Source organism: Sitophilus oryzae, unplaced genomic scaffold (assembly GCF_002938485.1).
Source record: "Sitophilus oryzae breed Bouriz unplaced genomic scaffold, Soryzae_2.0 scaffold_1498_pilon_pilon, whole genome shotgun sequence".
Classification (NCBI taxonomy): Eukaryota; Metazoa; Arthropoda; class Insecta; order Coleoptera; family Curculionidae; genus Sitophilus; species Sitophilus oryzae.
Genome location: NW_022146167.1, coordinates 2,112,497 through 2,131,747, shown reverse-complemented (window position 1 = coordinate 2,131,747; position 19,251 = coordinate 2,112,497). Strand labels below are relative to the sequence as shown.

At 36.4% G+C, this 19,251-nt stretch overlaps 1 protein-coding gene across 1 annotated transcript in view; it reads right to left on the bottom strand.

Annotated features, from left to right (window-relative positions):
• LOC115877727 (dynein heavy chain 2, axonemal) overlaps window positions 1-19,251 on the bottom strand; it is a 129,843-nt gene that overhangs the window by 53,467 nt on the left and 57,125 nt on the right. Inside the window, exons 31-41 of the mRNA XM_030894014.1 lie at window positions 18,768-18,924; window positions 18,547-18,706; window positions 15,750-15,946; window positions 15,499-15,674; window positions 14,567-14,723; window positions 14,366-14,512; window positions 7,453-7,662; window positions 6,073-6,176; window positions 5,704-5,968; window positions 4,799-5,006; window positions 2,234-2,472 (exon numbers count right to left, since the gene is read on the bottom strand). Of these exons, the coding sequence (XP_030749874.1) occupies window positions 2,234-2,472; window positions 4,799-5,006; window positions 5,704-5,968; window positions 6,073-6,176; window positions 7,453-7,662; window positions 14,366-14,512; window positions 14,567-14,723; window positions 15,499-15,674; window positions 15,750-15,946; window positions 18,547-18,706; window positions 18,768-18,924 (2,020 nt within the window). The remainder of the gene's footprint in view (window positions 1-2,233; window positions 2,473-4,798; window positions 5,007-5,703; window positions 5,969-6,072; window positions 6,177-7,452; window positions 7,663-14,365; window positions 14,513-14,566; window positions 14,724-15,498; window positions 15,675-15,749; window positions 15,947-18,546; window positions 18,707-18,767; window positions 18,925-19,251) is intronic.

Sequence of the window (19,251 nt, the reverse complement as noted above, 5' to 3'; positions counted from 1 at the left end):
ATTGTGGCAGAACTTAAATTAACAGTGGCACTATTGCGATTTATCAAAAAAGACTGTAAAATAGTTGGTCGTGTAGCATGCGGTAGATCTCGGTCAAAAATCGAGGGCAATAAAGCGGCGCATACATTATCAAACAAATTGCGCAACGCAGGCTGTTGCGCAACGGGTTGCCAATGTATGGTAGTGTTTGATGCGTTGCGCAATTGTTTGATGAGTTTCAAGAATGTTTGAATTCTTTTGTGCAACAGGACTGTTTGCGCAACGCGTTGTGTAGTGTATGTGTGTGTTGCGCTTCGTTGTGCAATATTTTAGTTCTTTCATCCAAATTCTTTGTTTTCTTTTTCGTTTTTTGGTATCATCGACATCATCTAGAGTATATGCAATAATAATTGACGCAATAGCAATTGAGGATATGATTGTTTCTCAAACAATGCACAACTTTTAATAAAAAGTTTGATGAAACTTTTGCTAAGTGCCTGGGTGATGCAGTTTTGCAACGGAATGTTGCGCATCGCTTTGTTGCGCAACTTGTTTGATAGTGTATGGACCGCTGAATCAGTTGTGCAACGCAGCGTTGCGCATCGCTTTGTTGCACAATTTGTTTGATAATGTATGGACCGCTTAATGGAATAACTTTTCGCTAGTAAGTAACTATACTCTGTTTTTTTTCTCAGGTAAGATTTCGACAGACGATGACAGAAGAAAAGCAGATGACGTCCCATACCAATCTATTTATTTTACTATAAAAAGTTTCTAATAATTTTTAAGTTATCTATGGATGGGTTTAAATATAAATCCGTCATGCGTCGTGTCTTGTTGTTTTTAACCAGTTTTATTGGTTTATTTAAAAAATGACAGATCGTATTTCAATTTTATTGGTTTGACGGAACGATGAACGACAAACGGACGCCGATGCGTATGAACTCGCCTTTAGATTTTTGTCATTTTTGACGCTTGTCAAAGTCTTGCCAAATTCTAGGTTATAATTTTGTGTCAACTTTTGTTAAATACCCTGCGTTTTGGAATATGATGCATTTTGATTCGTATTATTACGTGTGTTTTGTGTCTTTTGAAGTCAAGTGGAGGAAAAATCGAGTGAAAATTAACTGTAGACCCAGAGCACAGTTTATGGTTAATACTCGCTGCCAGGGCAGAAAGTCTTATACACCAATGAAGTTGCTATCGATAAAGTTTGTATACCATTTCGTCGTAGATAAGTGCATCTTGTATATGGTAGAAGGATCAAACTAAACACATACTAAAAACTGGAGTAGCTGTAAAATATCGATATCACACGATAGGTAAATAATGGATTTTAGTACTGCAGAAAAATAATGTCAAAAGGTACTGGTTTAAAAAAATTAAGATTAAAGTTAATTAATCAACCTTTAAGGTATAAAATTTGGTAGGTGTTATTATTAATAAAATAGTTTGTTTTATTTACCTATGTTGTTTTTTCCTGGAATATTACAAATTTGTATTTGTACATAAGTTATATTGATAAATATAATCATAAATGGGTTAGTTTCATAAAGCTTGAAAGTAAATAACAGTTTTTTTCACAATATTTTGAAGTAATCACTTGTCATCTTGTCAATCAAATTTTAAATATATCCTGCTATGCGTTCCAGTTGTACCAACTTATTTCTTTCTAAAATAAAATAAACTACTTTGAAATTAAAATGACAGACACATCTATCACTGTCAAGGATCTTCTCGTTGGACAGACTATATATAAAATACATACGTGTAGTAAACCGATCATTTATGAAATTCGCTTAAAATTAACTAATTATATATTTTTTCTTGCATTTTTGCTTTTATTTACTACTTGTCAAAGAATTTAGATACGTCAATTTGACATACCTGCTTCAGTAGCCTATCGGATGTTTGTGTTAATAAATAATTATTATAACTTATCTATTTTTATTAGAATTATATATTTTATAACAATTTAACCAAACATTTATTCACAACGTAAAATAAAACAACAAATTATTGAGTATACCCGACATAATATTTTTACACGTTTTGAATAAAATTAGAACGGCACTGATAAACCGGAATTTAAGTCGGCCATTTTAGAGTCCCGTCGCGTTCGATTTAAGATTTTTGATAAGCTCCTTCCTTAATATTTTTATTCAAAGGACTTTCCTATAGGTACATACATTGATTAAAAAAAAATAATATTTAGATCCAATATCTGGCAAAGACATAAACCATAATATCTTACTTGTAAATTTATAGATGACGTTTGTGCACTCATATTGACGTTGAGAATGACGTAATCGTCCGGACTCAATGCCCCCAACACGGACTGGGCTGTGGACGTTTTGCCTGTTCCCACGGGACCCGTCATCAGTACGGGATATCCTTTTGTGAGCAGTGCGTTTACGATGTATTCGTACCTTACTGTATCTACCGTGGGAACTAGGATTTTGTAGAATGGGAAAGCGGGATCATACCTCCAACCTAAACAGAATAAACAGATCAGATAAATGTCAATTCAATCAATCATCTATACAAGGTGTTTAAAAAATCTGCCATTTTTTCTTGAGAGATTCATCACGTAAAAATAAGATTTATTTTTATACACATAGGTCTGATTCTGCTTTGTTTCGTAGCTATAGGGGGTTAAATCAGAGTCTTCATTTCTTTTCAATTTATTATAATTTTCTTTTATAAAAATTATTATAATACATTTAATATAAAGTGCTTTTAGCGATTCACATGAAAGTTTGAGGGTAAAAGCTACTAGACAGCGAAGCTGGCAACATGGGAGCCAATATTTGGACAGCTTAACATTTGCATGGGATTTCCTATGTTTCCAACGCCGATACACCACCCGGTATAGTAAAGATTATTTTTTGTAACTTTTTATATTCTATTTCGGGAAACTTAAAAAAAATGACAAACCCTAGATGCAGATATTTATTGTCTTATAGACTATAGGTTAGGATCTTTGAATAAGAAGACTAAGGAAGGAGAATAATGCTATCCATGTATTCATGCATGGTGGGCGGAAAAAGGACTCTAGGGTGGGGATCCTTGACAGGTCTGTTTGACGATTCATTTGACACATTTGAATTTGATTTGGAATTTTGTGGATATGTCAGTCTTTACCGAGCTTATTTTATGTTATTTATTATTTATTCTACTACCGATAGTTGTATAAAGGTAGTAAATCTAGGTGGAAATTGTGGCAGAACTTGAATTAACAGTGACACTATCGCGATTTATCGAAAAAGACTCTAAAATAGTTGGTTGTGTAGCGTGCAGTAGATCTCGGCAAAAATCGAGTGAATTAATGGAACAACTTTTCGCTAGTAAGTGACTATATAATATACATACGTGTAGTAAACCGATCATTTATGAAATTCACTTAAATTAACTAATTATATATTTTTTCTTGCATTTTTGCTTTTATTTACTACTTGTCAAAGATTAGATGTCAAAGAATTTAGATACGTCAATTTGACTTACCTGCTTTAGTAACTTGTGTTAATAAATAATTATTAAAACTTATCTATTTTTATTATAATAATATGTTTTTATAACAATTTTAATAACTACCAACATTTATTCACAACGTAAAATAAAAAAAAAATTATTGAGTCTACCCCACGTCTACCCTACATCATAGTTTTACATTTTTTAAATAAAATTAGAACGGCACTGATAAACCGGAATTTAAGTCGGCCATATTTGAGTCCCATCGCGGTGGACCTAAGATTTTTGATATGCTCCTAGCTTAGTCTTCTTATTCAAAGGTTAGGATACAAAATATACATAAATATTAAGACTGTTGCGGCTGGTATTTGATATAAATTTAGCCTAAAGTATAAGTGACATGGAATATTGAACACCCACTAAAAAGTTTTTAATTTTAATTATTTTTTGCACACGAAGCAAGGAATTTAAAAATAATTTTGTTATTAAAGTGTATCTTTTCTCGATAGTTTGTTTTTTGATTAATCTCAATAGCTTTAATGTTTTGGAGATAATTGCTTTTGAAGAAGACACATATTTTTTCGAATTTTTTAATTTAAAGCTGTGACTTTGATCTTAGTCTTACTTATAAAATAGTGTTTATAATTTGTTTAATGTCATTGTTTTTGAAAAATCATATTTTTAAGTCCAAAAGTTTATAGGTTACAAAAAGACATAATAATAATAGCTTCCGCATATAGCGTTTGACGCCTTGGGAGTAGCAAGGTACAGCTTGCCATACTAGAGCCGTTTCGGTATACAAGGAAGGTAATGTGGCTAGCACTACGCTTCAACCGCCTATTATTACCTCAGGATTGTGAATCCCAAGTACTCATTTAAGGCTGAGTCAACCTAGGTACCCAAACTATTTTTTATTTTAATAAAAATAGTCGGCTGATGAAATGCCGGGTGTGGGATTCGAACCCACTACCTTAAGATTGGTAGACGAGAGCCTGTACCTCTACCGCCACCGGGCACCTTAAAAGACATAAGTGATCAAAAATGAAGATAAAATTATTAGCTGGTTGGCTAGTATTTTTAATAATGTGTTGGACCATTTCCAGGTTGATCCACACTAAAAAGTCAAATAATTTAGCCACAAATTGTTTAAAAAATCATTAAAATGGGTCCACTAGAACCAAATACATTGAACTTTAAAATACATCAATATTTTGAGGTGCCCGTTTTTCGTGGCGGTGAGTGTATTAAACTGTATTAATATCTGCAAACATAAGTTCAATAAGTATGATACGCATATAATTGATACGATTATAATTTAATTTGTACTATATTTTTAGAGTTTTCTTACCATACTTGAGCTTCTCCTCCCAACTAGCAAAACAATGATTCGGAACATCGACAAAATACTCGTAGACGGTATTCTTTATCGGAAACACTCCTTCCTTTTCGCGAATCAAGGTATCGAACTTCGCCCTACCTTCCTCGTCCGTAGTACAACAGATAGACCAAGTCATGCAAAACAAGAACCAATTCCGCACTGAATCCTCGAAATGTTCCTAAATCAGAAAAAAAAACATGACTCAACAAGGTGAAGTCTCGACAAACACTCGAAATAAAAGTTATAATACTGTGTTAGAGGATTTTAAGACAATCCGGCGACATACTGTATAACAAAGTGCCGAGACACACTTTATATTTATGTTATTGAGTTGGAGACAATGGAGAAATAGTGTGAATAAACCCCTTCATGCGAACAGACAGCAAAATTAAAATTTATATGATCTGCATCAGACCAATAATGACATATGGCATAGAAATCTGGGAGGAAACAAACAAAACCAAAAGCATGTTAAGAGTCGCTGAAATGAAGAACGTAAGAACCATAATGGGGAAGACTAGAAGAGACAGAATTAGAAACACAAATATCAGACAACAATGTGGAATACAGGACGTAGTGAGATGGGGTAGGCAAAGAAAAAGACAACGGTTCGCACACGTAAAACGCATGGAAGAAAACAGGCTCCCACGCATAGCTCTTGAAGGGAAACCCATGGGTAAGATACAGAAGGGAAGGCCTCCAAAAAGATAGAAAGTTAAAAACCATGAACTCCTACAGAGGCAACCTTAAAATTAACAGATCGACTAGATCTTAAATAAGTAAAAGAAGAAGAAGAAGAAGAAGAGTTGGAGACGACTAAATAAACATCCAAGAGAGAAACAAATAGCAGATTGGTGACTTGCACCACGAATTACCTCATCCAATGGGTTTATGCCATTTTCTTTAGTAGCAAATATATCCAGCATCTTGCAGAAGGACGATACCAAATTGATCTCGCAACATTCCACTATCTCCGAGCAATTCATTCGTTTGAAGTCCAGCAAAAGATTCATGTAGCTGTCGAACATCTGCCAGACTTTTTCTTGGAAATTATAGCCTTTGGGCTTCTGCTTGGCCACCCAGGATTTGATGTAGGGTTCCCAGCCCCAGTCCTTGTAATCATTGTAAACCATTCCGCACCTAAAGGAAAATTACGTCATAGTAAGAAAAAAACAGAAAAAAACGTCACAGTAACCTTTGAGCCAACTCCTATATTATGTATTATATTATATTGCAAAATTTACCTGCTCACAGTGGCAGGAGATGCCACAGAAAGATCGCCGACTTCAAACAACAGAGATACTTGTTCAGGCATTGTAATTCTGTCGCTATTGATCAATGTCAAGACCTGTAAAAAAGTAACAAATTTAATATACAGGGCAGATAAAAATAAAACAAGTTCCTAGGAATATACAACATGCTCTAAGTTAAGCGTTATACAGGGTGGTCTGAACTGTATTCCGAAAACTTCGGCGGCATATTCTGCAGAAAAAAATAAGTAAAAAAGTTCGTATAAATGTATGTCCTAAATGCTTTGTTTCGGAGATACAGGGTGTAGAAGTTTCATTTTTATTTCGATTTTTTCCAAATAATTTCCGAAGTAACGTCAATATTTGGATGAAAATTGGTGTGTGGGAGTTTTTTGACACAAAATATCTGATTTTGATGTTAATATGACTCCTATTTGTAGGGGGCGCCACCTACATGTGTTTTTACTCTTTTGAAGAATAATAACTTTTCGCCTATACCTGTATAACACTACTGAGTAAAAAAATATACATTTTCGTGATTTTCTATGTAAAAAATGTCTCTTGGTAAAGATATTTAGAATGGAAATAGTCAATACATGTCATTGTTGACAAAAAATAAACACGTGAGTAGATAGTTATTTGATTGAACTAATAAATTTAGTTCAATTTTATTTTTTTTTAAATTAATCATAAATTTTCTGCGAGAAAATCATGATAAAACAGTTCCGGTTGAACTTTTGACACAAAACATTTCAAATTTATGATTTCAGTTTGATAACTATTTTGTCAACATGTTTAACTTATGTCAATGATGACAGGTATTGATAATTTCGATTCCAAATATCTCTATATTTTTTGACTCAGTAGTTTTATACAAGATTGTTACAAAAAAGTATTACTCTGTAAACCAGTTAAAAAATATATAGGTGGTGCCCTCTACAAGCAGGAGTCATATTGACATCAAAATCAAAATTCTCATGTCCAAAAACTCCCAGACACCACATTTCATCCAATTATTGGCGCTACTTCAGAAAATATTTGAGAAAAATCGAAATAAAAATAAAACTTCTACACCCTCTATCTCCGAAACTAATCATTTTAGGACATACATTTATACGAACATTTTTACTTATTTTTATCTGCAGAATAAGTTTCGGGAATACAGTTCGGACGACCCTGTATAAAGAGGTAAAAATTAATGCTATATTTCTTTAATTAAAAATTGCTTCTTTTTGTTTTTTAAGCGACTAGAAACGAATCATTTATTACATTAAGTAGTACCGAATTAAAACATCTTTCAAAGCGTCAAAATATTATAAAAACTTTAAATCACTTTAAATGTCAAAATTAAAGAATCAGAATTATATCGTATACTTTATTATCGTCCATCACACTGTTCATGTTTTCTATCCAAACCGCATCCACAGGACCATCAAACAAGATCCATTTTTCGTCGGGTGTGTCTTCTGAACACGTCTTCCGCATTACTGCACTTATAACGCCATCTAACCATTCATTGGTTGCTAAATTGTACTCGCCATAGAGCTCACCCAAGTTGAGCGCTTTCGGATTCAATGGATAAACCTGCATGGATAGATATTTACGTTAGTAACAGGTACAGGGGCAAGTAACTTTACTGGATTTTGCATCAGCTCAGGACATATGGTAATCGCAAAACATTTTCCGATGCACGTCATCAATCATATCGAAATTGACACTAAAGTCTATAAACCTGACTAAATTAAATTTTGACAAAAATGTTTAAATTCGTTGTATAATTTAAGATACCGAGCAGCTCTTCATTATACTTTATAGAGCGAATGATTGTAACATATTGTCAAGAAAAATGGCGCATCCGCCAGAAATTAAAAATGTATTACTGGTTGCCTGCACAACCGCAACGTATCCGCCACAAATTAAAAGACTTTTTCAGGCGCCATCTTTTAGTCAAGTCGAGAAGTAAGGGAATCAGACAATAGAATTGTCTGGTATGAAGAAGTACGCTTTCCGAGAATTGGGGAAATTTCGAGAAGCAGTCAATAGAGTATATAAGCCGGAGCCATCGACAACTGAGACAGTTTTTGGAATTTGAATATACCGCGTGGAAATTGAAAATCGGACAATTTGGTGAAGGAATCTTATAAATAGTTAGTTTGTTGTGTGTTATAAGTTAGTAATTGTGTATAAAGTGAGAAAATAAATTCGTTAAGTATTTTATCGTGAGTTTAAATTAGTGGACCCACGGAATCCGTAACAATTGGTGTCAGAAGTGGGATTCAAGAGGATTTTAAGAAAAAATTAAGTGGATTAGAAGATTTTTAGACCGAATTAGAGTATTTTTATGGTTGGTACAAGGGAGCAGGCGAAGAAAATGGAGGAAGTAAGCAAATTATTGGGCGATTTTATGGAGAATATGAGAAGAGAAAAGGCAGAAGAACAAGAGAGGTTGCGAAGAGAGAAAGAAGAGGAACAAGACCGTCTACAGAAAATACTTATGGAAAATCAAGAAAAAATGTTAGAAAGTTTAGAAGCGCGTCAAAGAAAGAAAAACAAGAAGAACAGGACCGGCAAGACAAAATTTTCGAAGATTTGAAAATTCAACGACAACAAGACAAACAAGAAGAACAGGACCGGCTTGAGAAAATTCTCGAAGAATTCAAAGTTCAACGAGAGCACGACAAACAAGAAGAACAGGACCGGCTTCAGAAAATTCTTGAAAATCAAGAAATTAGACAAGAACGGTTGGAGAAAATTGTTGAAGATTTAGAAGTGCGTCGCCAGAAAGAAAAATTTGAAGATCAGGACCGTCTTAAGAAAACTTTGGAAAATCAGGAATTTCGACTACAGAAGAATTTTGAAGACCTGGAAAAACGGCAGGAAAATCAACTTCAAGAAGCCGTAGAGGATCTTGAGGAACGCCTTCAGCAGAAAATGGACAAATTAGAGATGGACCTACAGAAGACCAAGGCACAAGTAAGAACACCTGGCGTTCATGGAACTGCGAACCTCAAGGCCCCGACCTACGATGGACAAACCACCTGGACGATGTACCACCGCCAGTTTGAAGCAGCGGCTGCTGCCAATGGATGGACTGACCAGGAGAAAGCAGCGGCACTTGTCATCGCGCTGCGCGGCCCTGCCCTGGAACTGCTGCAAACTATTCCTGCAGCCCAACAGCAGGAATACGAAACCTTGGTCACTGCACTGGACAGAAGATATGGCGACCAACACGACGTCAACTTTACCAGGCCCAGATCAAGACACGCATGCAGAGGTCCGGAGAGAGTCTGCAGGAATTTGAAGCAGACTTACGTCGGCTGGTACACCTAGCGTATCCTGAAGCACCGGAAGGATTTAGGGAGGAACTCGCTGCTCAGTGCTTTATCAGCGGACTGAGGGACAATGAATTACAGAGGGCGCTGCAAATATCGCGATTTTCTACCAGCAGCGAAGTACTCGTCAGGGCGCTGGAAATAGAAGCTGCATTTAGCGCCATTCCTAAACCGAAGATAGGCTCGGTAACGGTTGAGGAACAGCCAAAGAGTTCTCACATACGTTTGGAGGAGATGTTTAATAAACTATGTGAATTACTAGTGAACAAGAGAGTCAACAACACCCAGACAGAGAACCAAAGAAGATTCCAGGATATGAGGTGCTATGGATGCGGCAGGAATGGCCACATCAAACGAGATTGTCGCATCCAAATGCGATTCCATTCACCATCCAGAGAACATCGGCACATCGGAAGATCCCAGGACATAAGTTGCTATAGATGTGGCAGGAATGGCCACATCAAACGGGATTGTCGCATCCAAATGCGATTCCATTCACCATCCAGAGAACATCGGCACATCGGAAGATCCCAGGACATAAGTTGCTATAGATGTGGCAGGAATGGCCACATCAAACGGGATTGCCGCGTCCAAATGCGATTCCGTTTACCATCGAGAGAACATAGGCACCAGGAAATCAACACTAATGAGCGAGTATTGGCTGAAGAAAACAGAGCCCCTAGGATGTTTTCCGTTAGGAGTCTAGGAAAAACCGCTGACAGTTTGGTGATCAACGGGAAGGTCAATGGTAGAAGAATTCGAATGACTGTGGACACAGGCGCTATGGTATCGTTGGTGCGGACTAACTCGGTGCAAGGATTGAAGATGATGCCTCTTAGAAGAAGAGTGTATTTACGTACAGTTACGGGGGAAATGGCCGTTGTACGGGGAGAGGCTTTCATGGAATTGGAGTTAGGGAATTTGAAGTTTCGGCATAGCGTTTTAGTGGCTGACATTGAAGATGATTTTATCATGGGGATGGATGTGATCAGTCAACATGGTTTTCGTTTGATCACCATAGAAACATCCTGAAAATCGGAAATGAGGAATTTTCTGTATCTAAAGAGAAGAGACCAGGAAATATGGAAGAAAGATCATCGAAAATTGTGATGATACCTGGTGATACCAAGAAGACTGTGTTCGGGAAACTAGAAAACCGCTGGGTGCCGTGTAGGACGGGTACAAATTATCGACAACGACCTAGATCGACGACGAGCTACCTTGGACAAGAAAATGCAACATCGCGAAAGCACTATCAGAGTAAAGAATTTTAAACTGAGAACTGACGAACAATGGACGACGTTACAATTGAGGAAAGATCAAATGGAAGATCCAGACATCGGACAATACTACGGCTCAGGGAAGGTAACGGCGAGAGACCACCGTGGCAGGATATTGCGGACAGAGAGGCTCGTTTTCAAAGCTCTCTGGGCTCAGTGGAATTCACTGGTGATTGAGAATGGATTGTAAAGCGCACGTGGGAAAGTGCGGATGGCAGGACAGTAACAACTCAGTTACTGGTACCAATGAAGAAAGTTACCCAGGTATTGGAAGAAATTCACGGTGGTAAAACTGGAGCCCATCTTGGGGTAAACAAGACCTTGAGCAAGCTGAGAGATCGCTTTTACTGGGTGGATTATTGCGAAGATGTTAAGAAATGGTGTCAACGTTGTAAGATTTGCGCAGCTAGACAAGGACCAAGTACTCGATCTGGAGAAAAAATGGAACAAGATAACGTTGGACTGTCGTTCGAAAGACTCGTTAGGAAGGAAAGATTATTGGGAATTCATAAGGCCGTGAGAAGTAAGATTACGCTAGCCAGTGACCGGATGAAAGCTCGTTACGACCTCAGAGCTAATTTTACGGGATTTCAACAGGACGATAGGTATGGTTGTATAACCCACAGCGCAAGAAAGGAAGGTCCCCAAAGTTAACTCCAGCATGGGAAGGTCCTTATACAGTCATCAAGAGGATAAATGATGTGTACCGGATTCAACGCAGCCCTAGAAGTAAGATGAAAGTAGTTCATCTGGATCGATTGAAGAGATACCAGACAGGAAACCTTGATCGGGACGATCAAATTTGAGAAAGGGGCAATGTCAAGAAAAATGGCGCATCCGCCAGAAATTAAAATGTATTACTGGTTGCCTGCACAACCGCAACGTATCCGCCACAAATTAAAAGACTTTTTCAGGCGCCATCTTTTAGTCAAGTCGAGAAGTAAGGGAATCAGACAATAGAATTGTCTGGTATGAAGAAGTACGCTTTCCGAGAATTGGGAAATTTCGAGAAGCAGTCAATAGAGTATATAAGCCGGAGCCATCGACAACTGAGACAGTTTTTGGAATTTGAATATACCGCGTGGAAATTGAAAATCGGACAATTTGGTGAAGGAATCTTATAAATAGTTAGTTTGTTGTGTGTTATAAGTTAGTAATTGTGTATAAAGTGAGAAAATAAATTCGTTAAGTATTTTATCGTGAGTTTAAATTAGTGGACCCACGGAATCCGTAACAATATTTTATTTAGATTAAAACTGCAAAAAGTAGTTTAAACCGAATTTTATTATCGCTGTGTTGGTCACATTGCGGCGTCTTCAGCAACGTTGTCGTTTATTATTTGACAATTATCCTAATATCAGTCATTATTTTGTATAATATCGTGTTGTTGCTGATCTTTGTGAGTAATTCTCGTTTTTTGCCTGTTTTCGTAGTATTTTTTTTAAATTGTACTTTTAAGCACAGTCAGTTCTTTTAAGAACTAAATTTTCGAGTTTTTGTATTGCATTTCTTGAAATTTGTGTGTTGAAAATATGCCGAAGCATTTAAACAGTCGAAGCATAGAGCTTGGAGCTTCCCTGATAAACTATTTTGAACGAGAACGTGACAATAAAGGTCCTTTATTATCCTTGACTGCAGTCAGAGAAGTGATTGGTAAGCACATTCTACCAGTTTCAAAGCTATTTCTACGTTAGTTTTTATTAAATTCTGTGATTATTAAGTGTTTGTGGATTAATAGCACCCACTTACTTGTTATTACAACTTATGGTGTTGTAAGATGTACAGGGTGGGTCAAATTCGACGCTTTTAAATGGAAACACCCTTTTCTATAAGATAGACAAAAACTAATATAGACAAAAACTAATATCGGTGTCTGGAGCTCAATTTTTGTCAAGAACATGACTGTGAAAACCGCATATCGATATCTTTTACCGTTTCGGAGTTACGGGGTGTTTTTCAAAAATATGCATTTTTAACAAATCGCTGTAACTTTTTTGCTATAGAAAATTTTGTATTCTTATGAAAACATTTCCAAAGCACCTTTTTACGTAGAATTTAATGGTTGAAGTATATTTTTTTTAAATTAATAAGTTAAGAATTATCAACAGAAAATTTTATTTTTTATATGGGACACCCTGTATATTTTTAATTTATTGAAAAGAATTTAAAATTGCCTTTCCAAAAATATAACACACTTGATATTTTGCTCGATTCCTCTTCGAGATATAGAGTATATAAAAAATCGCCCGCTTTAAATAAGTAGGGTTTGAACGACACCGGCTGTAATGCAAAAATATTCTAGCTGTGAGAATCAATTAAAACGAAAATAATATTTGCTATGAGAGATGCAGAATTTTATAACAATTTAAAATATATTTAACCAACATCAACACATTTAAACTATATCTAATAACAGTAAAAATAAATAGCAAACCAAGACATGAGATTTTGCTACAGGTGTTCGACATATGGACCGTCTTCTGTTATGGACAGACGGGGCAGTTTTTGAACATTTCTCGCGGAATTCATTAACTCAGTAGGGGTGAAAGATTCCCTCTCATAACTGCTAAGTATTTCTAATTCTTGTCTAGATTATACGGAAGAATAAGGAACCTTTATTCATCCGCAAATATATCCATAGGATTAGATCCATGGGCACTAAGTCAGGCGGCCTCGACGGCCAACGGCTGGGATCTTGGTTAGCTATTCAATTTCAATTTTTCTTGAAATTGGCTGCAAAAATTTGCTTATAACTTCAGCGTTCAGAGGCGGTGCGTCGTCTTGCTGGAAAAATATGTTTTCCAGTCCCATTAAGGGCATATCATCAATAAGGGGTCCAAAGCCTACTAGTTAAAAGTGGCGAACTTTTAAAAATTCTGTATTTCGAAGGGGATTAAAATATCAAGTGTGCTATATTTTTGGAAAGGTCATTTTAAATTATTTTCAGTTAATTAAAAATATAGAGGGTGTCCCAAATAAAAAATCAATTTTTCTGTTGATAACTCTTAAATTATTAGTTTTAAAAAAATTATACTTAAACCATTAAATTCTACGTAAAAAGGTGCTTTGGAAATGTTTTCATAAAAATACAAAATTTTCCATAGTAAAAAAGTTACAGCGATTTGTTAAAAATGCACATTTTTGAAAAACACCCCGTAACTCCGAAACGATAACAGATATTGAGGTTCGGTTTTCACCATCATGTTTTTAATGACAATTGAGCTCCAGACACCGATATTAGTTTTCGTCTATCTCCTATAGAAAAGGGTGATTCCATTTAAAAGCTTCGAATTTGACCCACCCTGTACATCAATAAATAAATAAATAACCCATAATAACGCTTAGAATAATCTTCATAATGGATTAGTTTTTGCCAATATGTAATAAGTAAAATAAGCTATAAAACAAATACATCATTTAAATACTAAAGTATTAGTTATTAAATTAAAAATAAAACGTAAAATCTTGTTTCCCTTATAAATCCATCACAATCTGGCAGCACTGTCGCCATGGCTTGTCACTCAAAGCTCAAAGATCACATGCATCGGAAATTGTTTTGCGATTACTTTAGCACATACATTTTTAAAAGATTACAGGAGATGTTCTTTCCGCACTCTTTTTTTCAAATGGTCTGACGTTTTTTTTTTAATTTATAATAATTAAAATAAAACTAACTTGGACATAATTCACTGGTTTGCCCAAATCTTTCAGCCTTCCCAAAGTACCCTGCAACGTTTTCCACGTCACAGTTTTGGCAGTTCCAGTTTTTCCAAGTATCATAACGGAATGTCTGGAATTTTTGGTTTCGTACAATTGGATAACCTTAAAATAATATCGCTTTAAAAAGCGTTTTAGGAGTTATATAATTGTAGAAACCTTGGTCATGGCTACAGGAATCGGTTGTAGGTTATTTTCGGTCATGAAATCTGTCATGGCGGCGTTTATTTCTATGTAGTCGACGACAGGAATGATCACGCCTGGAAAAATGTCCGACATGATGCCACTGAACAAGGGCAAATCATTTGATGTAAATCTAGAAATAAGAACAACTTTTGTATTAGAATTGTCCCTAGATCATATATACCTACTTACGTGGATAAATCAACGCCATAAGTTTAGCATTAAAAAATATGTCCCCAACATCACGACATGCCATTTTCAAACCTTCTTTATTGCACTTATGAAACGTTCAATAGGTTTGTCTTTCTCGAGGACCTTACTTTGCGCATGCGCATTAAAAGTTGCACGTATTTCCAAAATAATCACAATTTTATACGGTTTAGAAAGTACAAATTATACATTGTAATGGAAACCAACTTTTCATTGTCATCATATTGTCATAATCATATGTCATAATCTTATTTCCATTGTGTAACGACGCTTGTTTTTTGGGTTTTTTTATTTTAAAAATTGTATTAATTACTCTTTTATCGACCGTTTTTATATAGCCAAGGATGCAAGTGTGTTCAGTGAGAAGTGAATTTTAAGTTTGTGCAACTATATTCCTATTTTTTTTCGTTGGACTTTCTATACTCGCAAAAATGACTAGAAAGTGTTTAGTGTGTGAAAGTTAAGTGTGAATTATCTTTTCATAGGCAAGTAAAGTATTCAGTTGTTAATATATGCATTTTACAAATTAAATTTTTAAAATTAATGTTCAAATTTGGCGCAAAGCACCGCGTGTGCAACAAAAAAAGAAGATAAATGGGAGTCGTTGATATGTTTGCGACAGTTTCCATAGTGATTTACTTATCCACGTAAGTATAATATGATCTAGGTTGCTAACCATTCAAGCTTTCCCTACTTACCTGGCTATATTCATGTCTCTCATGGCCAAATACACCACTTGTTCTTCAGGAATTTGAGGCATTTGCCTTCTCTTTAGTCCAGCGTATCTCAGCAACGCTACCATTGACCGCAAGCCGAAATCGTAATGGTCTTGCTTGCTCAGTTGTTGTATTGCCAGTTGGTACAATGTAAAAACCTAATAAAATATATTGTAAAAGGAGATTGAAGTTTAGTTCAAGCAAAAAAACAAATTTCTTTTTTTTGGATGTACCTTTTTAGCCAATACTTTCGTGTTGGTGAAACCGTCACTGAATAGAACGTTTTCTGCGATGATAGCACTGTCGGGTACCATCATGGAGATGGGCCTGAACATGGACTTCAAATTGTCTGGAAGCTCGGTTCTTCCCGCGTATCCAGGGTTCATGGTGATGAATATTCCTACAGTCCATTTTATAGTAAGTTCATAACCTATAACAACATAATACACAGGGTGTCACATAATACACAGTTAGAAGTTCCTGTAGAACTAATTATACCAAATAAACTTTTAGTTACGTAATCGAAGGCGCGATTTTTAAATTCATTGTTGCCAATCATGGACATATTCGACGCCAGGGTGACTAACTGAAATTTTTTTTTCCACAATAAGGGGCCGTCCTCTGCCGGAAACACTGCGACCTCTGAGGTCTATTGTGTTTGTCCCCTTTCTATATCTGCACCCATTCTCCTATCCCTGTGCCCTGCACTAACTTATGCAGGTCCTTGATAGGATGGGAGCATAGTTCCTCCGGTTCTAGCCTAGCTTTCCCAAATAAAAAGTGTCGCTTGCGATCCAGAGCCTCGCAGTGACATATTATGTGCTCCGCTGTTTCAGGATCTTTATCGCAGAGTCTGCAGCAAAGACTTCCTTGATACAGATTGAGCTTGTTCAGGTAACACTTGACAGCCATATGTCCTGTCAAGAGGACTGTTGTAATCTGCAATTTATTCCTGCTAAGCATTAGCAGTTCTTTTGCGGTTTTGGAGCTAGGTCCTTGGATAAAAGCCTTGCTGTGCCTGTGCCCGTGTCGGTTTCTCCAGTGGACATTCTGCTTTTTCCTGATCCAGAGTTTTAGTGCACTACGGGCCATACATTTGGGTATTCCCAGTACTGGCTCTGGACCAAGATAAGATGCCGATGATCCTTGCCTAGCTAGCTCATCGGCTTTTTCGTTGCCTTGGATGCCGCTGTGGCCCGGCACCTAGAATAATTTAATTCTGTTCCGTCGAGCCATAGCTTCCAGTTCACCTAGGCATTCCCAGACGAGTCTCGACGATACCTTTGGGCTCATAAGCGCCCCAAGTGCCGCCTGTCTGTTTGAGCATATATTGATGAGCTTATCTGAATAAGCTCTTCTATTGTTTTCTTTCGCACATCGTAGAATGGCGAAGATTTCTGTCTGGAATACGGTTGAGTCTTTACCCAAGGAAAACGATAAACTTACCCTTGGTCTTTCCCGAAATACTCCAGCTCCTGTTCCTTCAGCGGTCTTTGACCCGTCTGTATACCAGGTTAGTCCATCCTGAAGGAATGTTATATCTGTCCACATTCCTCGATCCATTTTGTTCACCTCGAATGGTTTGTGATAGTGATAAAGAGGGGTCATTTGGTCCGATCTTATTTGGAGTAGAGGTCCTCCGATAGGATTTCCCATCTTTGAGTGTCCTGTTTCTGTCCTATTTCCCAGAGACAAGACACTTTGTTGTCGATAGAGTCCCATTCTTGCCTCCGCCTGGATCACTATGTGAAGAGGCGGAAGGTCCAGAAGCGCCTCCATTGATGCAGTGGGCGTTGATTTCATCGCCCCTGTTATGCTCAGACAAGCAAGTCTTTGCACCTTGCTGAGGCTAAGCATTGTTGTTTGTTGCATTACCTTAGGCCACCATACCAAGGATGCATATGTTACTGAAGGCCTCACCACTCCAGTGTACAGCCAGTGCACCATCTGTGGTCTAAGGCCCCAGATTTTTCCATGAAGGCGTCTGACTACCGCTAGTGTAGTCACCGCCCTCCTTGTGACATTTTCCAAATGTCGGTTCCAGGTCATCTCATCACCGCAGAGTCTTAGAGGGCCTAGTCCCTCAAGTATTCTGCGCTTGGTGAAGGGGATTCTGAAAATTAATTCGGGAACTGAAATTTAAATTTCCCGCTGGGGATTCAGGTGGTAGCTCTGCTGTAAAAAATGTCACGTTGCCACATTTATTCATTTATTTCCTGACATTGTCATTCGTTTTGACACTTTAGTTTTGTATTACAAGTTATTGGTTTAGATGAATTGTGTTGTGATACTTCACTGTTAAATTTTTTTCCTAGCAGATCTTGCAGTCGAACATTGCTCTTTTTAGAACCTCTTTTAGTGCGAAGTGTACAAGATAGCTTAATAGCCGTTGTAAAAAACTCATCACACCTTTATTAGAATATTTTAAACGGGAAAGCGGTAGTAATGGCCCTTTATGTCCCTTAAGTGTTGTTAAGGAGGTGAGTTTTGTTGATGTAAATAACAACTCTTTATATATTTATAATTAATTTATTTTTGTTTCCTAAAATATTTTGATTAAAAGAAAATATGTAAAAGTGCGCAACGCTGTGCCGGTCAAGCTTAATCACGTGACTAAAAGTTTATTTGATATGAACTATATCTAGATCGGAGCTTTTTAGCATATCATTATTTCACAGTGAGATATGTCAATTAAAAACATTTTCAATATGGCGGCATTTCCGGAAGTACCGGAAGTTGAAAACAACTTTAGTATTCTAAAGGAATATTATCATTTTTTTCTTATAGATTTAAATTATCTAAAATTTCATACATTTTCCTGTCAAACATTCGTTTTTGAAAAGTAATAATGATGTTTAGGTTATACAACTTTTTTCTGGCAGACAGATTTTAGCTCTGAAAATTTGAATATTTTTTTTCCTTAAAAACGATTAATTCTGGATGTAGAGTTTTTCATATCAAAGTTGAAAATTTATGGAGAATTTCAATCTATACGAAAAAATGGAGTATTTTCAAAGAGTCATTCCAAACCTTCAAAAATAAATTGTTTCTGTTTTTGCGACAGAGCCTGTAAAATACACAAAATTTGCTGGGCCACCACAGACAAAACTTCTATATTAATCCTGTTGAACTCGTCGAAACATCCCCACGCACCGGTTTGAGCCAGACCAGCGAAACATTTTCCCATACTCTGTAAACATAACCAAGAAAAAAATATAGAAATAGAATTCTTCTCTATTTTTCTAATTTACCTTATAATCCAGGCCTTCTGAACAGTTGTTCACTATAACCCACATGCCCATAGCTTTGCCCAAATCCTTGACAGTCTCAGTTTTGCCTGTACCAGCTGGTCCCTTAGGACTTCCACCTCGGTATAGGTGAAGGGCAGTAGTTAAAGTAATATAACACCTACAAAATTAAGTAACTAATAGTTAGTTTTTATACAAGACGATAAAATGGTATTTTATCGTCGATGAAAAGATTAATTCCCGAGCGATGAAATCGCGAGTGAATTAACTTCGGGAGACGATAATGCAATTTTACCGTCGTGTATAAAACAATATTTTTTCATTTACGTTTTAAAAAATATTCAGAAATTATTATTTCAAGGAATTTATTACGAGTAAAAGAAATATTGTGCTGGGTTGGCGTTGGTTTCTATGTAATTTGACAAATAAATCAAGCTGTCTCTTTAGTTGTCAGTTTTGAGTCAATATTTTCATAGATAAATGCAAC